This window comes from Tauraco erythrolophus, unplaced genomic scaffold (genome assembly GCF_009769465.1).
Source record: "Tauraco erythrolophus isolate bTauEry1 unplaced genomic scaffold, bTauEry1.pri scaffold_52_arrow_ctg1, whole genome shotgun sequence".
NCBI lineage: Eukaryota > Metazoa > Chordata > Aves > Musophagiformes > Musophagidae > Tauraco > Tauraco erythrolophus.
This window is the reverse complement of record NW_028238620.1, coordinates 96849-115440: the sequence shown is the minus strand read 5'-3', so window position 1 is coordinate 115440 and position 18592 is coordinate 96849. Positions and strand designations below refer to the sequence as shown.

General features: G+C 50.5%; 1 protein-coding gene across 1 annotated transcript in view; it reads left to right on the top strand.

Annotated features, from left to right (window-relative positions):
- SCRIB (scribble planar cell polarity protein) overlaps window positions 1–18592 on the top strand; it is a 112341-nt gene that overhangs the window by 73489 nt on the left and 20260 nt on the right. The window contains 9 exon segments of the mRNA XM_086630835.1: window positions 362–445; window positions 4840–5247; window positions 7422–7490; window positions 10223–10273; window positions 10872–10913; window positions 11785–11910; window positions 13655–13762; window positions 17588–17635; window positions 17841–18006. Coding sequence (XP_086486961.1) covers window positions 362–445; window positions 4840–5247; window positions 7422–7490; window positions 10223–10273; window positions 10872–10913; window positions 11785–11910; window positions 13655–13762; window positions 17588–17635; window positions 17841–18006 — 1102 coding nt within the window.

Here is an 18592-nt window from a genome sequence, read left to right as displayed (position 1 = left end):
AGGAGAAAACTGGTATGTAGATCACGTTCTCCTCTCCCCCTGTGCGGGAGTGGACGTGAGCATGTGGGGGCCGGAGGAATGGTGGGATCTGTGCACTGGTGGGTGACCCGGACCCAGAGCGACGTGGTCTCTGCAGTATTTCTCAGCCCAGCCAGTGTCACGTTTCCCCATGGTTGCGTTTGGAACAATTCCAGGTTCATTTCCCAGCAATGGGAACTTCCTGCAGAGCTTGGAGATAAGATTGTTGCTGGGGCTGGTGTCCTTTTAATTGCTCTCTCTCCAGTTGATTTAGTCGACTTCTGGCCTGATCTCTTCCTGGTGTTTGTGTTTTTTTGCCCCTCCACCCCCACCCCCTCTCCAGAACGCCACCAGTGAACCTCTGAGACTGGACTACCGGACCCTGGCTGCTTTGCCCAGCAGTGGCTTACAGAGAATCAACCGCACCGTAAGTGAGGGGCTGTGGAGATGGGGGTCCCTGAGGGGGGAGGCTGTGGTCGTTCTGCTACTGCGCTCTCCGTGAGCCCTGGCGTGGGAGAGGGCAGCCCTCTGCGGAGGAACACTCGGAGGCACAACTCTGGTAGGCTTTGACACTGTCTGAAACAGGAGGAAGCCACAACAGAAAGATTAGAATAAGAAAAATGAGGAGAGCAGAGAGCCAGGTCGCTTTACATTTTGGAAAGGGAGGTGGCCCGTGTAATTGCTGAGATGCAAAAGAAAGTGCCTCCAAGAAGGCAGAAAGGACAGCCGAGCAGGAGAGAAGGACACGTGTGAATGAGAGAGTGCAGGGGATTTAACACAGAAGGAAGCAGCTACCGAAAGCTGCAGAGGAGGGAGGGGAAGATTCTTCCTGACACAGAAGATGACAATGTTGTGTGCACAGCTAAGTTGTAAATTCATTGTGGGACGGTGTTTAGAAAGGAGGAGGGATGCAGGGTGCTGATACCAAAAGTATTAAAAGAAAGCCAAGATCCATCTGGCACTGCAGAAGGCAGCGTGGCAGTGGTTGCATATCCTGACTTAGCCCTGGTACAGCCTGGCATGCTCCTGCCCCTGTGGCTGCATTTCAGCCCCTGATTACGTAGTGCCAGCTCAGCCAAGAGAAAATCCAGATTTCATATACGTCACAGTCATCTGTCTGTCCCGTCTTGTTTAAAATCTCACCTCACCTCTCCATCTGTGCTTCCTTTGGTCATGTTTTATCTTCCCTGCACCATACCTATTCCACTGGGTGTCTGCCTGCTCCTTCACACACATCCTCAGTCTTCACCTCCATTCCTTTCCTCCTTTTGCGGCAAGACCACCTCTTCTCTGTGGTCATCAGCTTCTGCGTTCCCATTGCATTGTTTCAGGGTCATCTCTTACTGTCTCCATCTCATTCCATCCAGACAGGTCTCCTCTCCTATTCACCTGTCCTCTCATTGCCTTTGGCCCTCTTGCTTTTCTGCTTTCACACTGATTAGAGCCCTGCTTTGTCTCCAGCTTTGTCCCATTCTATTCCTCCCCACACGCCCCAGCTGTTGGGTTTTCTCTCCTGGCTGTTCACACAGAAGAGTGTTACCAGGAAAAGGTTTAACGTATTTTTAGCATCTCTTAGTGTAACTTAGTAGCTGGAAACAAGGGTAGAGCCAGCCCCACGCAAGCAGCTGCCTCTCTGCTGGACAGCCCTGGTGTCGTCCAGAGCAGAGCAGCATTTGAGACCTGCACTGGAATGTGGGGCCGAACACGCTGGAATGCCGGGGTGTATGGGCGGCATCTATAAATGTCTCGTTCCAGGGGAAGGGCCGATTGGTGCCCATGTTTTTCTTTCCAGCTGTATTTTTTGCCCAGCCCTGTCTTTGCTCTGCTTGAAAAAATCTGTATGCTTAGATCGTAAGTACGGGGAGATACGGGCTCCAAGGTCAGCAAGGTTCTAGCTTCCCTTCAGGAGCTGCACCCAGCCTGCTTGGTGACTGCCTGGAACGCTCAAACACGGATCAGTGTGGCCAGCAGAAGAGCATGAGGTTCAATTAACAGGTGGTCTATCTGCAGACAGTCTGATTGGATTAAGGTGACTAATGCCATTGCCCAGCTCTCACAGTATTTTCCTCTTTCTTCCTGTCTCTAGGCCAAATTCTCACCACCTACATTCTTCTCTAAACAGTGTCTATTATCTTTTGTTGCTGTATTGTTCCCTGCAAGGGAGTTGCAGGGCTTGCTGTTCTTCACACTGCTGAACAGGCGGAGGTGCAACCTCTGTCGTGACCGCTGTAGGTTGTGGGTGGAATTTGTCCTGAGGATTCCCCAAGAATTGCCCCCGAAGAAGGGAGCAGATGGTTGTCTGCCTTGGAGTAATCTGTATTGCTGTGGTGTATTGGTCCTTTTGTGAGCCAGGTTTGACAAAGGCTTACTGAGATGCAAGCCTGTTTTGTTCATAGAATTTTAAAACTCCAGCTGAAAAATTCCAGTTGAAAGCTGCAGGAGAATGCTCATCTTGGCGATGCCCTCCGGCTGTGCCAGCCTCTCAGTGTACTCAGTGTCTGCAGTGTACTCAGTGCACAACAATGTCTGGATACTGCCGTCGCAGTGACAGAGGCTGTGACAGTCTCTGTCTTCTTCAGAGGACAACCTTGAAAACCATACCCATGGATGAGTGCACCTGGCCACAGCAAAACGTTTAAAATCTATTTTTGCTCTCTGGACTGTAAGAAATGGAGAATACTTGACATCTCTCAGTAGGTGTCACCATGGTTAATTAACAATCTGTACTTTCTAGGCTGAATCTATTTCTCTTCGACTTGTAGCCATTGATTCTTTCTCGGTGCTTGTTCGTTAGATTTAAAATTTGATTCGTTTCAGCGTCTGGGGCAAAGCGACGGATCAGAACTGCAAATGCATTTCTTCTGGATTTGCCTTGGAGGGTGCAGGGTAAAATGGGTTGTCCTGTCTGCCAGACTGGGGAGCGACAGAGGCACAGCTGGGAAAAGCACACTGCATTGCCAAAATCTTTGCTTACTCAAAATAGAAACTGTTGCTTCTCTGATAAAAATAGCCCACTGCGAAGTGGAGGGAGCGAGTCATCCTGCACTGGAATACAGTGCTGCAGCCAAAGCGCTGGAGATTCAGGCAAGGGGTAGACGAAGCTCGGTTCCAGTCGTGTCCATGAACAAGACAGGGATTGAGGCTCCCCATCGACTGTCAGACTTCATATGGTCTTGGTGAAATGGCCACCTCCACAGTGCCCTAAAAGCATTGTTTACTTTTTCCCTTTGTGCAAGGCAAGGTGGGCCTTGGCGTTGGTGGGATTCACTGGAACCCAGGTGGGTCAGTGTTGGTGCTCTTCTGCTTGGCAAGGGAACGTGGCAGTAGGCTCAGAGGTGCCCAGCTGTAGGACCAGCAAACCCTTGGTGGTGGTGGTTTGCTGGTGGCGTTTTCATTGCTGCACCCTCATTGAACGCATGATGTTCCTGAAAGCACTTCTTGCCTTGCATAACTTTACGTGCAGTAGAGTTTTTGCTGGTGTAGTTTATGGCATTCTGGGAGAAGAAAGTTGGAATTTGTTTTTTTTTTTCGTAGGGTTCTTTTATATTGGAAAGTCACATAGCTACAATAGCAAAATTTCTAAGGGTAGCACAGGCTTCACTGTCTGAAGAAATATGATATGACCAGGGCTCTGCCAGCCAGTGCTTTAGGTTGGGTTGGGGTTGAGGGGTTGGAGGAGGGCCTCAGAAATTCCTGAGCCTCTCAGCTGCCATTGTAGTCACCAGCCCACCCAGCCCTTGAGAGCTATTTTTGTGAATGCTGCCATGACACAGGAGTTGGAGAATGTGCCCTGAGCAGAAGAGCTCTTCCTGCTGCCTGGCAGGCAGTTGGATAGAAGGAGATCCGATCGTTGCGCTCCGATTATCTCTGCTCCCCTGAAGAAGGCTTTGGCTGGGGTAACAAGCTCTCTTTTGCAGTATTGAAGGAGGAAAGGTTAGTGCTTTATCTTGGATGGGTGCCATTGGGCCCAGGCAGAGCTGGAGCTCTGTCTCTGTCCTGCCTTCAGTAAGTGCTCAGAGGGGTCTGTGTTAGCTGTGACTTAGCTCTCTGTTACGTGCTGGTGTGTGTTACGATGAAGTGGGGCCATAAAAGCGTGTTTGCCCATGCAGGTATGATGGAACTTCCCAGGGAAGTGGTGGAGTCACCATCCCTGGGTGTATTTAAAAGACATGTAGATGTGGTGCTTAGGGACATGGTTTAGTGGTGGACTTGGCAGTGCTGGGTTAACGGTTGGGCTCGATGATCTTAGAGGTCTTTCCCAACCTACATGATTCTCTGATTCCAACTGCATGGGGTAGACGATGTGGTGGTGACTGTGTAACTGTATGGAAACGCACTGGGGTGAGGTGGGAGGTGTTATTCTGTGTGGCAGTACTGGAACTGCTCGTAAGAGGTCTGGGCTGAGACAGCTGATGTTTGGCCGCGTGAAGGTGGAGCTGAATCGAGGATACGCTGCAGTGACATGGGAGAGGACGTGTGTTTGTGCAGGTTTTGGCAGTCGGTTTTGCTGGAGAGCAGCAGTGTAACTGGTGAGCTGCTAAGTGCAGGCTGGAACACGTATGGGAGTTGGGAAAGCGCAGGGGGTGTGCCCGTGCCTGCCAGCTGCTCGGTGTGTGTGTTGCATGCCAACAGCACCGTCCTCTCTTGGGAGTCGTGGCCAGGGTCACCAGCTGGGTGGCAGAGCAGAGGAGAGGGCAGGGATGGTTGTGTGGGCATTAGTATCTCTCCCTGTCCTTCCGCAGCAGCAGCTGCTCTGTTTTCTCCCTCCTCTCCTTACTCTGTTCTCCTTATTTCTTTCTGATCCTTTTGTTTTCCTCTCAGCTCGCTCAGTACAGTAAGGCCAGCTCCAGAATGGAGGGTGACGGCGCTGTGCTGTCTCTGCCCGTGGCACAGGACAGCCGGGACTCGTGCCCAGAAACAGCTGCTGGCCCCGTCACCAGCAGCGCGGCCAGCCTTCCTCAGCACCCTGCGTCACCCGGCGAGTGCCCGAGCGGGGCAGGAGAGCCCCGGCTAGACGAGCAGGACCCCGCGGGTTGCCCCTTGTCCCAGGACCAGACGCCACAGATGCCAGAGCAAGAGTGCATGGTCGACTCTCAGCCGATCCTCTTCAGCGAGAACCCCTTTGTGGTGGCCAACCGCAGGGGGAAGGCGGCGGGCACGGCCTGCCTCGGCGGCCCGCCGCTGGGCTACGGCCGGGGGGGAGTGCTGAAGACCAACCTGTACTCCAAGGCAAGCAGCCCCTCGGCGTGCCGCATGCCATCGCACAGCCGAGGCCACTGGCGTCCTGCTAAACCCCGCACGGGCACCGCTCCCCGGGCGCCACGGGGCGTCCCACCTAACACTTGCACTCCTCCAGCGGCGCGTGCCGGGCCGTCGGTTGCCAATGGTGAATTGTCCTCCAGCCACTAATGCACCGCGGTCGTTGCCCGCATGCTGCTGCTCAGCCCCTCTGCGAGGGGTGGCAGTGATGCCAGGCGGCTCTCCCTGGTACCTCTCCGGGTGTGCCGCAGGCCGGGAGCGGTGGGGATCCCCGTCCGCTCCGCTTTGAGAGCGGGGAGTCGGCAGGGGGTGCAGAAGGGTTTTGGTGTCCCACTTAGGCGTCTGGGCCTGGACAGACAGCCGTTCTTAGGCGGCGGAGAACGAAGAGGCTGTGCAGCTGGCACAGCTCATCTCAGCCGGGCCAGGCTGTTCCTCGAGGGGGCACGCTGCAGCGTGCCCGGGCTCTCAGATTCCAGGGGAGGGCTTTGCCTCCGGCTGCGGGGAGGCTGTGTTTAACTTGCTCACTGTTGCACAGAAGCCTGTGGCAGAGCAAGGACTAGACCTGAAGATGTTCCAGCTGAGCACCACACCACTCTCCCCTTTTCCTGTCTCAGCCTTTCGGGAGGTCGTGAGCCAGAGAAGCAGAACGGCTGCAAACAAACAGCCCGCACACACAGAAGAAAAAATGAAACAACACTTTCCCTTAGATGTTTTTAGCTTAGCTCCTTGGTGAGAATTTGTTTTTCACAGATGTGCAGACGAATAACCGTAGAGCAAGGCATGTATTTAAATCTCTGTAACCTCTCAGTATATTAAAAGTCAAAGGCTGTGGTTTGGACATTATAGACGTCCAGCTTTGCAGTGCAAGGGAACAAAGAAGCAGCAGTGACAAAGCACTGACCCTTTTTGAAAGGGTCCCTTTTTGACCTCAGGCCAGGTGAGCTGTCGTCCATCTGGAGGTGGGTGTCACGGTTAGCTGGAGCTCATCTGATTCCACGTTGCTGTCGAAAGGGATCAGTTCCCCCTGTCTGCGTGTTCTCCTCTCGTGTGCCGACACCAGAACCGGAGCAGTTGTGTGTCAGCTGGGTGAGGGAGCTGAAGTCCCTGAAAACAGCATTGTAGAACAGTTCCTTCCGTGGTGGGCTGGTGAACTGCATGTGCTGGCACATGGGAGGACTCGGGTGGTAGTAGCCAGAAGCAGGGTGACAAGAACACTCCTTGCAGTGGAGGCATGGAAGGAGATGAGTTGGTACTGCCGTGTTCTCTGTCATCACAGTGCTAAGAAGGATCAAATGTTTTCTGTGCTCAAATATAAGCTTCAGGTCACATCTCCTGGCTTCGTCAGTAGAAATACAGTTGCCCAAAGCTGACTCGGATCAAATTAGCATGATTCATTAGTGCATGGGTGTGGTATTAATGATTGCGGAACCATAGATTTGCTTAGCCAGTTCTCTAAATCCCAAATGACCTGTTTCCATCTTTAGGTGTCTAAAATACTTTCTAAATTGTGCTCCTTGACCCTGCAGGCAGGCTGCAGGTAATTCCTGGGACCCTGCTCTCCTGTTGTAGCTGTTGGGGCTGGCTGTAGGCTGGCTCATCCTGAGCAGCGGTGGTCCCAGGTGCCTGCGGAAGGGGTGAGAGCCCTGTCTTTCCCGTGCTCTGGGCTACTTGTAAAGGTCTTACCAGTTGGCCAGCAGCAATGGACGTGGCTGGGGGTGAATCTTGTCTCCTTTCAGCTGTGAGTGGCTTTTTTTGCTCAGTGTCTGTACAGCAGGACGTTTGCCCAGACTGTGGCCCAGTCTGTTGAGGGCTAAAGAGAAATCAGGGGAGAGGATTCCTGGGGATGTCTTACAAGGCAGAAGTCTTTAACCTGCTTCAGTTGACCTTGCAGGACATTTGGGTATGGTCTCAGTTCCAATGTTTAATGTCATTCCCTTGCTGTTTCTAGCGCTTTTTGCAAGTTTCTGCCATGTGACAGCTGCTGTTGGGCCCAGTGCTAACTCTGCTCTCGCGCAGCGTGGTGGCCCATAGCTGGCCTTGGGCTGGATGCCGTGGTCTCCCTTGCCTCCTGGTCTCACTGCTAAGGGAGACGCGTGGAGCTGCTGCTGTGCAGTAACTATCTAGCTTTGTCTTCTCTCTTTCAGGCTCCTGCCGGCGAGTCTGGGACAGGAAATTCCAGGCGTGAAACCCCCTATTCTCCTGGTAACCAGCAGGTGAGACTGCCCCAGGACAGGCAGCACTGGGAAGGGAAGGGGGGGCTGCTCACAGGGCAGGACAGCACCAGGGCAGGAGGGCGGAGGAAGCTGAGTACAATTTCCATCCTTGAGAGCGATACCTTTGAGATGGAGGGTATCCATCACAGAAGGCAACTGGAGAACCAGGGGAAGAACTCTGCTCCTTCAAAATGTCTCAGAGACCCAGGAGTGTAATTAGCTAGTCATAAACCCAGTGGAAAGTTGCTACTCTGAGGGGTAACTTAATTCTCAGGGTAATGAGCAGGGGGAGTACTTAGAGTGACTGCAAAATGGTAGTTGTCTGTCTTTTTGGGAATGGCCTCACCAACCTTGTACAGAGAGTATTTAAATTGGCAATTGATCTGCCAGAAGAAATGGAGAAGTCAGGTTTTGGAGGATCATCTCAGGTCTGTAAGCCATTGCTTCTCAGTCTGACAGAGAGGTCCCTGGTTCTGTTTGTGATTCTGCCAGCAGCCCACGTCAGCTGTGCTGAAGAAAGCTGAAGGATCCTGCAGCAGACAGTTCTAGGTTAGCCTGCCCTTAGGGAATGATTTTTCAAAACTCTCTGGTTAGGGGCCAGCTTTCACTCTGAAATGGGAAGTTTATTTCTTGTAATTTTTGATTATTTTTTGTAAGCGCTGCCTGTTCTCACTAGCCATTCTTATTTCTCGTATCAACTCTGATCTTCTCTTTTAAATCTTGCCAAGCCTTGGATTTCACTTTGCATCCTGTGGCAGTAGGTTCCACAAGTTTCACTGTTTGATCTCACTAGCTCTGGCACTTACCTGATCTTTACCTGAGTCATTTCACTTCTCAAACGGGACAAAAGCTGTCTGCACTTCTGCTAGGTTAGTTCAGTTGAGTGAGATGGGTTGCATCATCCTGGGGTGAGGTGACAATTAACACTGACTCTGGAGAAAGGTCAGGACCATGTAGCTGGGAGCTGTGAAACAGGACAGCGGAGCTGTGGTGAGGAACAGGTCAGTCCATCTTCTGTTGCTTCCTTGGCCTGTCTTGCATCTCCCTCAGTTCTTAGATCCTTTGAGACTGAGTGACCGCCGGGGCACGATAAGATTAGAAGATACTGTTCATTGTAGTAATGCTGTTTCGATGCTTTCTGTTCCAGCTGCACATGTGTACTTAATTGCTGATTGGATGTTTATTTTGGGCTGTTTGTCTGTAAGTTTTCCTTTCACAAGTGCAAATTTTCTTTGAGGTAGAGTTCTTTCTATCTAGAAGGAACAGGGTGGGGTCATACTCATTCTACAGTAGAAACTGCTTGTCGTAGGCAACTTCTGTAGTGCCCTTGTTTTTGTTTATCAGTGTTTTGGCATTGGAAGCTCAGTGCCAATGGCCTTGCAGCTAGCAACCCTCTGGCTATGATGCCATCTGCTCTTCTAACTGGGGATAGGCTTGCTCAATGATAAATTGTTTGTCTTTAGAGTCTGGTGGTTTATCACGATCCAGTTCCTTTGGCAACAGTGACCTTTTTGTCTCCTGGTAGCAGTCACTGCTCTGACAGTGAACCTCTCCTGGTGAAACTGTTCACAGTCTCCTCTGTAGGCTCTGAGAGGGATCAAGAAGATCTCACTAATGTGTTCTGTGGAGTTAAGAACACCTCAGCAGCATTTTTGCAGATGCAGGCGTTTGTCTTTCCAATTTGAAGTTGGGTGTCTCAAACTCTCTGTTATGTAGCACTTGCTGTAATTTGTAGTCTATTCTATCGCTTCGGGTTTTTCGTGTCATGGATTCTCTGTAGCTTGAGCAATGTACTGAATAATCTATACAGCTTTTTTCTTGTTTTCTCTTTTTATCTCTTTGTTCAGAGGTGAGTATGCCATGAGAGATTCTATTCATTTCTTCAAGCATTTAGAGCCAATTTCATGACTTCGTCCTTTATTTTAGCCCTTTAAGGTCTTCAGCAGGTTTGCTCACTGCTTTCATTTCTGAGATCAAGTCTGTGTGTCATTTTGATAGCCTTTTTTCCTTACTTGGGCTGTGGCTGTTACAAATTAGTGACTGGCAGTTGTTCTTGAAGGTGCCTTCGTGCTGCAGTGCTGAGCCATTTGTCTTGCTAGTGGCATTCTCAGCCCCGCGTTCTGTACGTGAGCTTTCTGTCACGTTTACATGACATGGTACTTTTTGGATCAGAGCCTTCCGCAGCAGTCTCCTGCGTGTCAGGTAAGGCTGTATCTGGTAGATTTAGTTCTCTCTGGACAGTGAATGTTAGGCAAAATGTTCAGGTGGTTGCTCTGGAGTAGAAGTTCCAAGGAACTGCGTCTCAAATTCTCTGCTGCTATTTTTAATGCGAATTCTTTGGGTTTGACATCTTGTAATCCAGCCAGAATTTATAGGCTTATTTCAGAGCTCTTGGAGAATTCTTGAGGGAAGTTGAATCCTTTGTGCTGAGGCTGGCATCGTGATGGTCTTGCCTGGCCTTGAGTTCTGCAAGCTCTGGTGGGGAAGGGAGCAGGCGAGGGGAGGGAGGAGGTGTTTGTGGTGGGTCCGTGTGTGCGTGCCAAGGAGGGCAGAGGGGCTTTCTCCACGGCAGGCAGCAAGGAGCTGTGTGGGGACACCGACGACTCTGGGTCACTGCAGTCTCTGTGCTGGGGAAGGTGCTTGTCTCAGCCTCTCACGCAGAAAACCCGGTCTCTTCATTTTCTCTCCCCTTCTCTTCCCTGATGGTCCTCCCTGGCGTTGCCCCTCTCCAGACGCCCGCAGCCCCTCGGCCGGCTCACCTGCCGGGCAGGGAGACCCGCTTTGTAAGTGCCTGTTGGTGTGCAGTGTGCGCTGCTGCTCCGTGCTGCTCTCACCCGGCACCGCTGCCCTGCCGCCCTTCCTCCAGCTCGGCGTTCCCGGCTCGTGGGCTTGCTGCGCACGAGGGCTCGCTGCGGAGAGCAGCCCTGGGGCCGCCAGCCGAGCACGAGGGGCTGTTCCCTGCTCGCCACGGCTGAGATGGCATCTGTGAACGCTTCTGGCAGAGCAGCTGTAGTGCTGATGGCTTTGCTGAAGCTCAGTGGCAAGTGCAAGGGCCGGGGATGTAAAGCAGGGCCAGGACCAGCTGAGCTGGAGTGCAGAGGGGGAGGGTGGGGGTCCCTGCCCAGACATGTGCAGAAGGAGCTGTGAGAGCCTTTCCACATAGCAGAGGAACTGGGAGAAGCTGCTGGGGGAGGGCTCCGGACTGCTCCTCACATGAAGAAGAAGGTACGGTGGGGCTTAGTGTGGGACCTGGGGGCTTTTCCCTGTACAGGGCGGGTGGTGGGGCAGGGGAGGGGTTTTTTGTTTCTTTTTGTATAGAACAGAGTAAACTAAAGGCCTCCTCTACCGTCTCCAAATTTACGCCTGTATTTCTGTTTTCAGGCTTCCATTAACTTCATTACATCGCAGGACGACAGTAAATCAGTAAGTACATCTGCCATGAGACCTCACTGTAGCATTCCCACACATTTTCCAGCACATGAAGCTTGCCTCTTCCTTCTGCGTGTGCTCACTTCCAGCCCTGCAAGTCTCACCATTGGCTCTTACTCTGTCTTCTTCAGCCCTCCACTATACCTCGTTTGTACAAGTGCACCAAGTCTTAAATATTGTCAATTTGAAAACCTGATGCAAGTTTTTTTGCAGCTTTTATTCCTGTTTACCCTTGCAGCTTGTAGTTTTTGCTGGCATACTCAGTTGCTGCTTCTGCTGTCTTTAGTATTAGATGCTTTGTTCACTTCCACACAGCATCCAGCAGTGATGACATCTAGGCCAAATCTCAGACTCCTGTGTCTGCTCTTATGTCTGCATTTCTAACTGGAGCCCTAGCTGGGTCTTGGCTCATTTTCATCACAGGCTTTTGCCAATACCCTCTCCTGGCTGATGTTTCCCAACTGCATCTTCCGTTCATGATGCTTATGTTCCCTAAGCTTTGACATACTCACACCGTGCCCCTCTGGCCCTTGCAGCTGCTAATTGTATGGCGAAGTCTTCCTTGTGTCCTGGCTTTCTCTGTAACCCATTGGTCCTATCATGACCCTGACTCATCTGATTCTCTTTGCCTGTCCAAAGTACTTGCACCAGAGGCATTGTTTGGTGTTTGCTTCAGTAGCGCTCCCTCCCAGTCTGGTAGCTGGAGTCGGAATTGAGCTCAGATGCATGGATTTGTCTTACTCACGTGCATGGCACAGACGTCTTGCTGCCCTAACTGCTCATTTTTCTTCTCTCTCTCTCTCTCTCTCCACCCCCCTCCCCTCCCTCTGCCTTTCCCCCTGTCGTGTGGCACTGACACAAGCAGACCAAGCCAGGCGTCATTCAGCCTCTTTCCCGCGTGCGACAAAACACTGCCTCGCATAACTCGGAGGACGGGGACAGCCCCAATCCTTTCCAGCAACCTGAGCTGTGCGTCAATATCCAGAACTCTGTAAGTGGCCTGCAGTTCCTTCTTGCTAAGCTGTGCCTGTCCGCCCTGCGCTGCTGTAGTGCCACTTTTTGTGGTGGGGAGGCTGAACACACTCTCCCAGTGGTGATTTTGCAGTTTAAACATCACGTGGCTTAGCTGAGACTGGTCTTGCTTATGCATCCGTCTGGATGCCCTGGGTAAGAACCCATACTCTTGACATGTAGAGTCACGGTCAGTCCATCTTACTCATTTTTCTAACGTAGATGAGCCTCACCAGCCTGCCTTGTGTCTTCACTTACCCATTCAAGATGTTAGCGTTGCTGAAACAATTGTGTTGCGGCTGAAATCCACAGAGCAGTTACAGTGTTAGTTAGACCTTTATTTATGAGGTGTTGCATTCCGTTGGGGCGTAAGTCTTTCAGAACCTTTGTCTGTCAATGTTTTGCGTCTTGGAGTAAGAGCCAATACCATCTTCCTGATAATAAATTTTATTATTTGCAAAATTATTGGTTTTGAAAGATTCATATTCCCTAGGCTGTGTGCTGATGGGAGAGAAATATTTGGGTATTTTGGTCTTTTGTCATGACAGAAGACTTGCATACCTGCAATATAGCCCTTCTCTTTTTACTGAAGCTTATACGATGTGATACCAAATAAGAGACTTGATTTGCAGACAAAGAGCTCTATATAGTCCATGTAATTGGCCAAGATTCACAACCTCTTCTGATCTTGACGCGCTGTTCCTTAGCCTATGCAGAAGGGAACATCATCGAACAACATAATTTAGCCTCAGTCCAGCACAAAGAAAAAACACAGACACCTGAAACTGAGTTAGTGCAGCTAGAGCGATCGAAGGAGTGAAGCAACTAAAGGGAATTTGCTTCCTACTGGAAAGGAAGGTGGTGGTATTGTTTTCCCCCTACTCCCCTTCATTTCTGTGATGCTTTGAGCAGATCGTCCCAACTCTTCTTCCTCAATGAATGTGACAGGAGGGGTCATGGGGAAGACAGGTGAGGAAAAGACCAGGAAAGACAAGTGACAAGCAGAAGCAAGGTCCTCTTGGACCTTATCAGATGTTTCTGAGTAAGTGGAATTCTGTGAAGGGAAATTTGAGATCAAAGGCAGGTCTTCTCCAGATCATAGATCCCTGAAGGGGCTGCCACTTCGGTTGAGGAGACTGCCACCATTAGCCGTGCAGTACACAGAGGTACGCACTGGTCGTTTTATAAACAGAAGTACAGTAGCCACTGGAAAAAAAAAAAATTGAATGAGACTAATAGATGACTTCCCATAATGAAGGACCCTTTAGTCAGATGCCAGATAAGGCCAGGGCTTATCGTTAATTTTCTAATAAACTGCATGTGGCTTTCTCAGCCCTAAGTAGGGGTCAGAGTCAACTGTGTGGATGTCCTGTCCCAGCCCCAAAAGCCCACTGAGTGTAGTAGGCACATGCTAGTTGGGTTGGGTGGAAATCTTTAAGCACGGTGACAGCAATGTGGCCCCTTGGCCAAGAGATCAGTCACAAAATTCTGGTCAAGTCAGTGAGGATCTGTACCACCGGAAGGATCATTCCTCCACCATCCAAGAAGTAAAACGGGGCCGTGATAGGTGTGCTGGGTACACGGCGTGTACACAGTGCTGCTCCTGTTCCTGCCCAAGGCTGCAGGAGCTGTCCCTGTACGTGTTCCGCCCTGCAGCTGGCAGTTGTGCTGTGTGCCCCACGTTTGGTGTTCTGTGACATCTGTGGTTGTCTTTGTCCTTGTAGCAAAAGCCACCTTCGCCACCGTCTCCTGACGAGATCCCCTTCAATGTCAAGCAAGCGTACAAGACCTTTGCAGCAGTGCCCTTGTCACACCCTCTGCTCGAGACACAGGTAACTGGTGCTGGCTGGGGGGATGTCCCGCAAACTGGTACAAACGGGAGGTTGAGCATTGCAGGTGAGCAAGGCAAGTGTGAACAGGACAGAGGTGGTGATCCATTACTGCCAAAGAAAGCTGTCTTGAAGGAGGGGCACACGCACAAAGGAGGTCCCTTTGGAAGCTGGAGTCTGTCCGTGTTGTGGATGGTCACCCTGCGGAGTCCTGTCCATGAACACGAGGTCCTGGAAGCTCATTGAATTTCATGTCGCTGTTGTTCTCCCTGGCCGTTAGGATGCTGTTGTACAACTGAGCTGTTCTGGTATAAAGAAACTCTCTGAACTTCAGGGCCAGACTAAACCTGTTCTGAGGAAGTTTTGATTAGATTTTGAGCTTTAACTTAATTGGAACCGTTCCTTCTCCCCTCCACGTATTTGAATCGTGGAGCCATTCAGGCCAGATGAGGCCCTGGAGCTCATCAGCCTCAGTCCTCCATGCAAACAGGGCGACCTGGGACGTTACATGCGGCTGCCCAGGCTGGTCCACTTGAGTTCCGAATTTCCAGAAACGGAGATTGTGAGGTCACTGTGGGCAGGCTCTTCCAGTGTATGACCATCTCTCCTTCTATGTGTTTTATCAGAATTTCTTTTACTGCAACTTGTGTCTGTTGCCTCTCACCCTTCTGCAGCACACCCCTGAGCCTGACCCTGTGCTCCGTAACCTCCTCTGGGAAGGTGATCACGGGAATTAGATCCCTCTCTCCTGAGCCTCCTCTTTTCCAGGCTGAGCAAGCACAGCCTCCTGAGCCTGTTTTCAAATGTCATGTCCTCCAGCCCCCTAAGTCGTTGTGATGGCCTTCTGCCTGACGTGCCGCAGGCTGTTAGCGGCGTTCCGGTACTGGGGAGCCCCAGACTGGGCGCGCTGCTGGTGTCAGTAACGGAGGAAGGATTGCTCCCTGGCCTGCGGGCTGCGCGCCGTGTGCGGGCAGACCCGTGTGCAGCCAGCCCTTGCTCTGCCAAGGCATCTCACTGAGCTGTGCTCGGCGAGCTGCTGGGGCATCACCCGTGCTGCCATCCCTGCCGGTCCTTCCTGAGGAGCTCGTGTCCGTGCACGGCAGCGCCCCGGTTGTGCGGGATCTCCAGAGCTGTCCGCTTACAGGCAGTCGCACTGTCGCTTCATTTACTGAACTAAAGAGGCAAAACGCCGTCCCATTCACACCTTGCGTTTGGAAAGACCCTCTGCTCTCTTGGTCACCCGACTGCTTCCTTTTCACCTCTTCCTGTCTGAATTCTTGCTGGCACATCTTTGGTGTAAATGAGATATCCTATTTCACAGATTTCTTTCTCCTGTGGTGTTGGTTTTTTCCTTCTTTCTTTTCTGCTTTCTCTTAATTGACAATACCTTTCCTTACACGTCAATAGATCAGGCGAACGTTTCCATAATCCAGCTGTACTGGGAGCTATGGCTGTTCTGCAGTGACTCGTGACAGTAACTATGTGTTGTACCCGAGATAATCCTGTCCTCCCACTGTCTGCTCTGTCCTGTGTTGGTGCTGATCTGGCATCAGATTGATCTGGTTCGGAAAATGAGTATGGCTTACAAGTCTTTCTTGACTGTTTGTAGGGTTGATTTTTGGCCATTTTAGCACTGTGGACTGATGTACTCAGAGTCAGATGACTGTCAGTAGAAGCTCAGGGAGGTTTTTAGCTAAGCCTAGGATGAAAAGGAAGAGGAACTTGTCTCTGTTGGCATCTGTGACCTACCAGATGCCCTAAGTTCGTGAGCCAGATTGTATCTTGTACACAGACGATTTCTCCATCTCCATAGTCTCCAGCCGATGCGTCATGGTTTAAGAAACAATTACTTGTCCTGAAGTAGATCACCTTGTATTTTGCACTATTAAATTAAATTCTTTTCATCCTCCTCAAATTAACCTGTCATTCCAGGATGATATTCCAGACTACTTTGAATTTTGACAATACTTGTCCCCATTCAGTGGAGTGGGATGAACGAAATAATTTGCAGAGGCCTTGGACAACTCTGCATTTCTCTGAATCTGTGTTCTGGTCCTTGCCAGTCACAAATCCTACTCACGCCGTCCTGGTTTCTGAGTTCAGTTTGGCAATGAAAATGTTAAGCAAGGTTGGTCACAAAACTGATCTTTGAAGTCTCAGACAAATCTATGCACTTCCTTTGTTTCAAAAATTATTTATATTGTCAAAGAAGGATATTGGATTGATCTTCACTGCTTCCAGCTTAATCTTTTTTATTTATTTTTGGTTTAATTACATTCATCCGTTGAAACTGAACAGACTGATAGCTCTGCTGCTCAAATGATTTTTGCCTGCTTCTTGATTTTTTAAGAAGATATTAGCTATTTTTTAGACATGAACTGCCACCTAATTGAACAAGTCCATTAAAAATCTGTGCTTGGCAGACTTGCAGCTTCACAAGTCATTTCATTCAGAACTGCTGAACAGTGACTGTCTTGTCACAGAATCACAGAATCCCAGAATGGTTTGGGTTGGAAGGGACCTTAAAGATCATCCAGTTCCAACCCCCCTGCCACGGGCAGGGACACCCTCCACTACACCAGGTTGCCCAAAGCCCCATCCAGCCTGGCCTGGAACACTGCCAGGCCTGTAGATGAGTGCGTTGAGCTCTTAGGTTTTCTTCTGTGTTAGCAGCAAGAATTTCTATTTCCAGATATTTTCTTCGTAGCTAGAAACAGGTTATTTTGCCCTTTTTTTTTCCTTCTGCCCTTCTCCTTACTTACACAAAATGAAAATTTTCTGGGTTTTTCTTGACTGCATTTGAATGAAGTTGAAGATGGTCTACTTGCTCTCTTCTTGTGGTTCTTTTTCATTTGTGTCATTAAAAACCACACATTTTTAATAACTTTTTCATAGATTTCATAGATTTCTAGGTTGGAAAAGACCTTAGAGATCATCGAGTCCAACCATCCCTAATCCCCATTAAACCATATCCTCAAGTAGCTCATCCACCCTATTCTTAAACACATCCAGGGATGGGGACTCAACCACCTCCCTGGGCAGCTTATTCCAGTGACTGACAACCCTTTCAGAGAAGAAATACTTCCTAACATCCAACCTGAATCTCCCCTGACTAAGCTTATGCCCATTTCCTCTTGTTCTATCACCCATCACTAATGTAAAGAGCCCTTCCCCTACCTCCCCACCATCTTTTCTCAAGTATTTATAGGCCGTAATCAGGTCTCCCCTCAGCCTCCTCTTCTCCAGGCTAAACAGCCCCAACTCCCTCAGCCGACAGGCAGGGAGGGAGTTGGGGCTGACAGTTCTCATTTTATCTTTGCCGATTTCTGGTTCACAGATTAATTTTGTGGATTGATTTCTTTTTCTGCCCCCTGTAGTTCTGCTCATCCAATATTCTGTTATTTATTCTGGTAGATATGGATTTATTTCTTTCCTGATGGTATTTCCACTTCTTAGAAGAAAATTTCAGTAGATGCGTGTTTGATTTAAAGGAAGCGTAAGCTGCCTCCGTCTTAAGCTAAGCCCTCTGCTCCTGTTCTTCACCTGTTTCCCCACGTTTTTCAGTTTCTACCCTTTTAAAATAGAAAACTTTTGTCACCATCTGTTCCTGTTTAGCCCTTAATTTAACGTAAATCGCTGTCACTCACGACCGTGAAGCCTGCAGCGGCATTGCCGTGTGTTAATTCTGGGACGGTTTGGTGAACCCGTCCGAGGGCTCGTGGCCGGGGCTGCTGCTGTTCGCGTGGCGTCGGTGGCGCGTGGCCGGAGGGCCCGAGTGGTGGCAGGAAACCTTCTTTCTGGAACGTGTCCGTTTCTTTGTATCCTCAGGAATTGCCGGGTCAGACCAGCACAGAGAATCCCAAAACTGCCCCGGAGGTGAGTTCTGGTGGCGGGAGCTGGAAGGAGGATGGGGCTGACAGAGGACTCCAGCTGTCCGGACTGCGGATGCGGAGCAGGATGGCAGCGTGGGCGCGCAGGGGAGGGCTGGGGAGGAGGAGGAGGAGGGTGCGGAGCGCGTGGCTGGGGCGGGCAGGCGTGGGGCGTGCGGGGCGGTTGGGCAGTGCCGCTGTGGCTCTCGCAGGTGGCCGCCCACAGCCCCGCAGGACTGCACAGCCCCGAGCAGAGATCCTTCCGCGAGAGGCAGAAGTACTTTGAAATCGAGGTGAAGCAGCAGCAGATGGATAAGCCTCCCAAGCGTGTCTCCTTGGTAGGAGAGGATGACCTGAAGAAAATGAAAGAGGAGGAAGGTACGTTAGAGTCTGTGCAAGGACATTTGGCCTGTTAAGCGAGTCCTTCCTCAGTGGGAGGCACGAGAGAGCGCCCACACCAGAGGTCCAGCACTGCCAGAAGCCCACGGCTGGTTATTCATAAGTCCTGGTAGTAGCTTGAGGTAAGAGAAGGAGTTTCGCGGATGCTCCACCGTTACTGTGTGGACTGGTGGAAGTGCCGTGGTGTCAGGGTTTCCCGTCGTTGGCAAACACGTCAATAAAATTTCAAAAAGCTACTATAAATGATGATGTTTCTTTGTAAGCTGCCCAGGCTGGTGTGCAGCAACGTGGGGTTGTCCATGGCATCCTCACGCAGTATCTGACAGCAGAGCCTTCACTGCTCAGGGTGCTGCTCTGATTTTGCACAGGGCTTGCAACAGGAGCGAGAATCACTGCCGTAGTTTTTGATGTAATTTCCTTCTGCTTGAAAGTTGTTTTAAAAGGTGATGAGGAATGATGTTAATTAGAAAAAAAGGGCTTCTGTTGAAATCCTGTCCTGTTCCATAAGAAAATACAACTGGAATTGGACTCCTGGGTTTGGAAGCTGTGACTCTTTTGCTTGCAA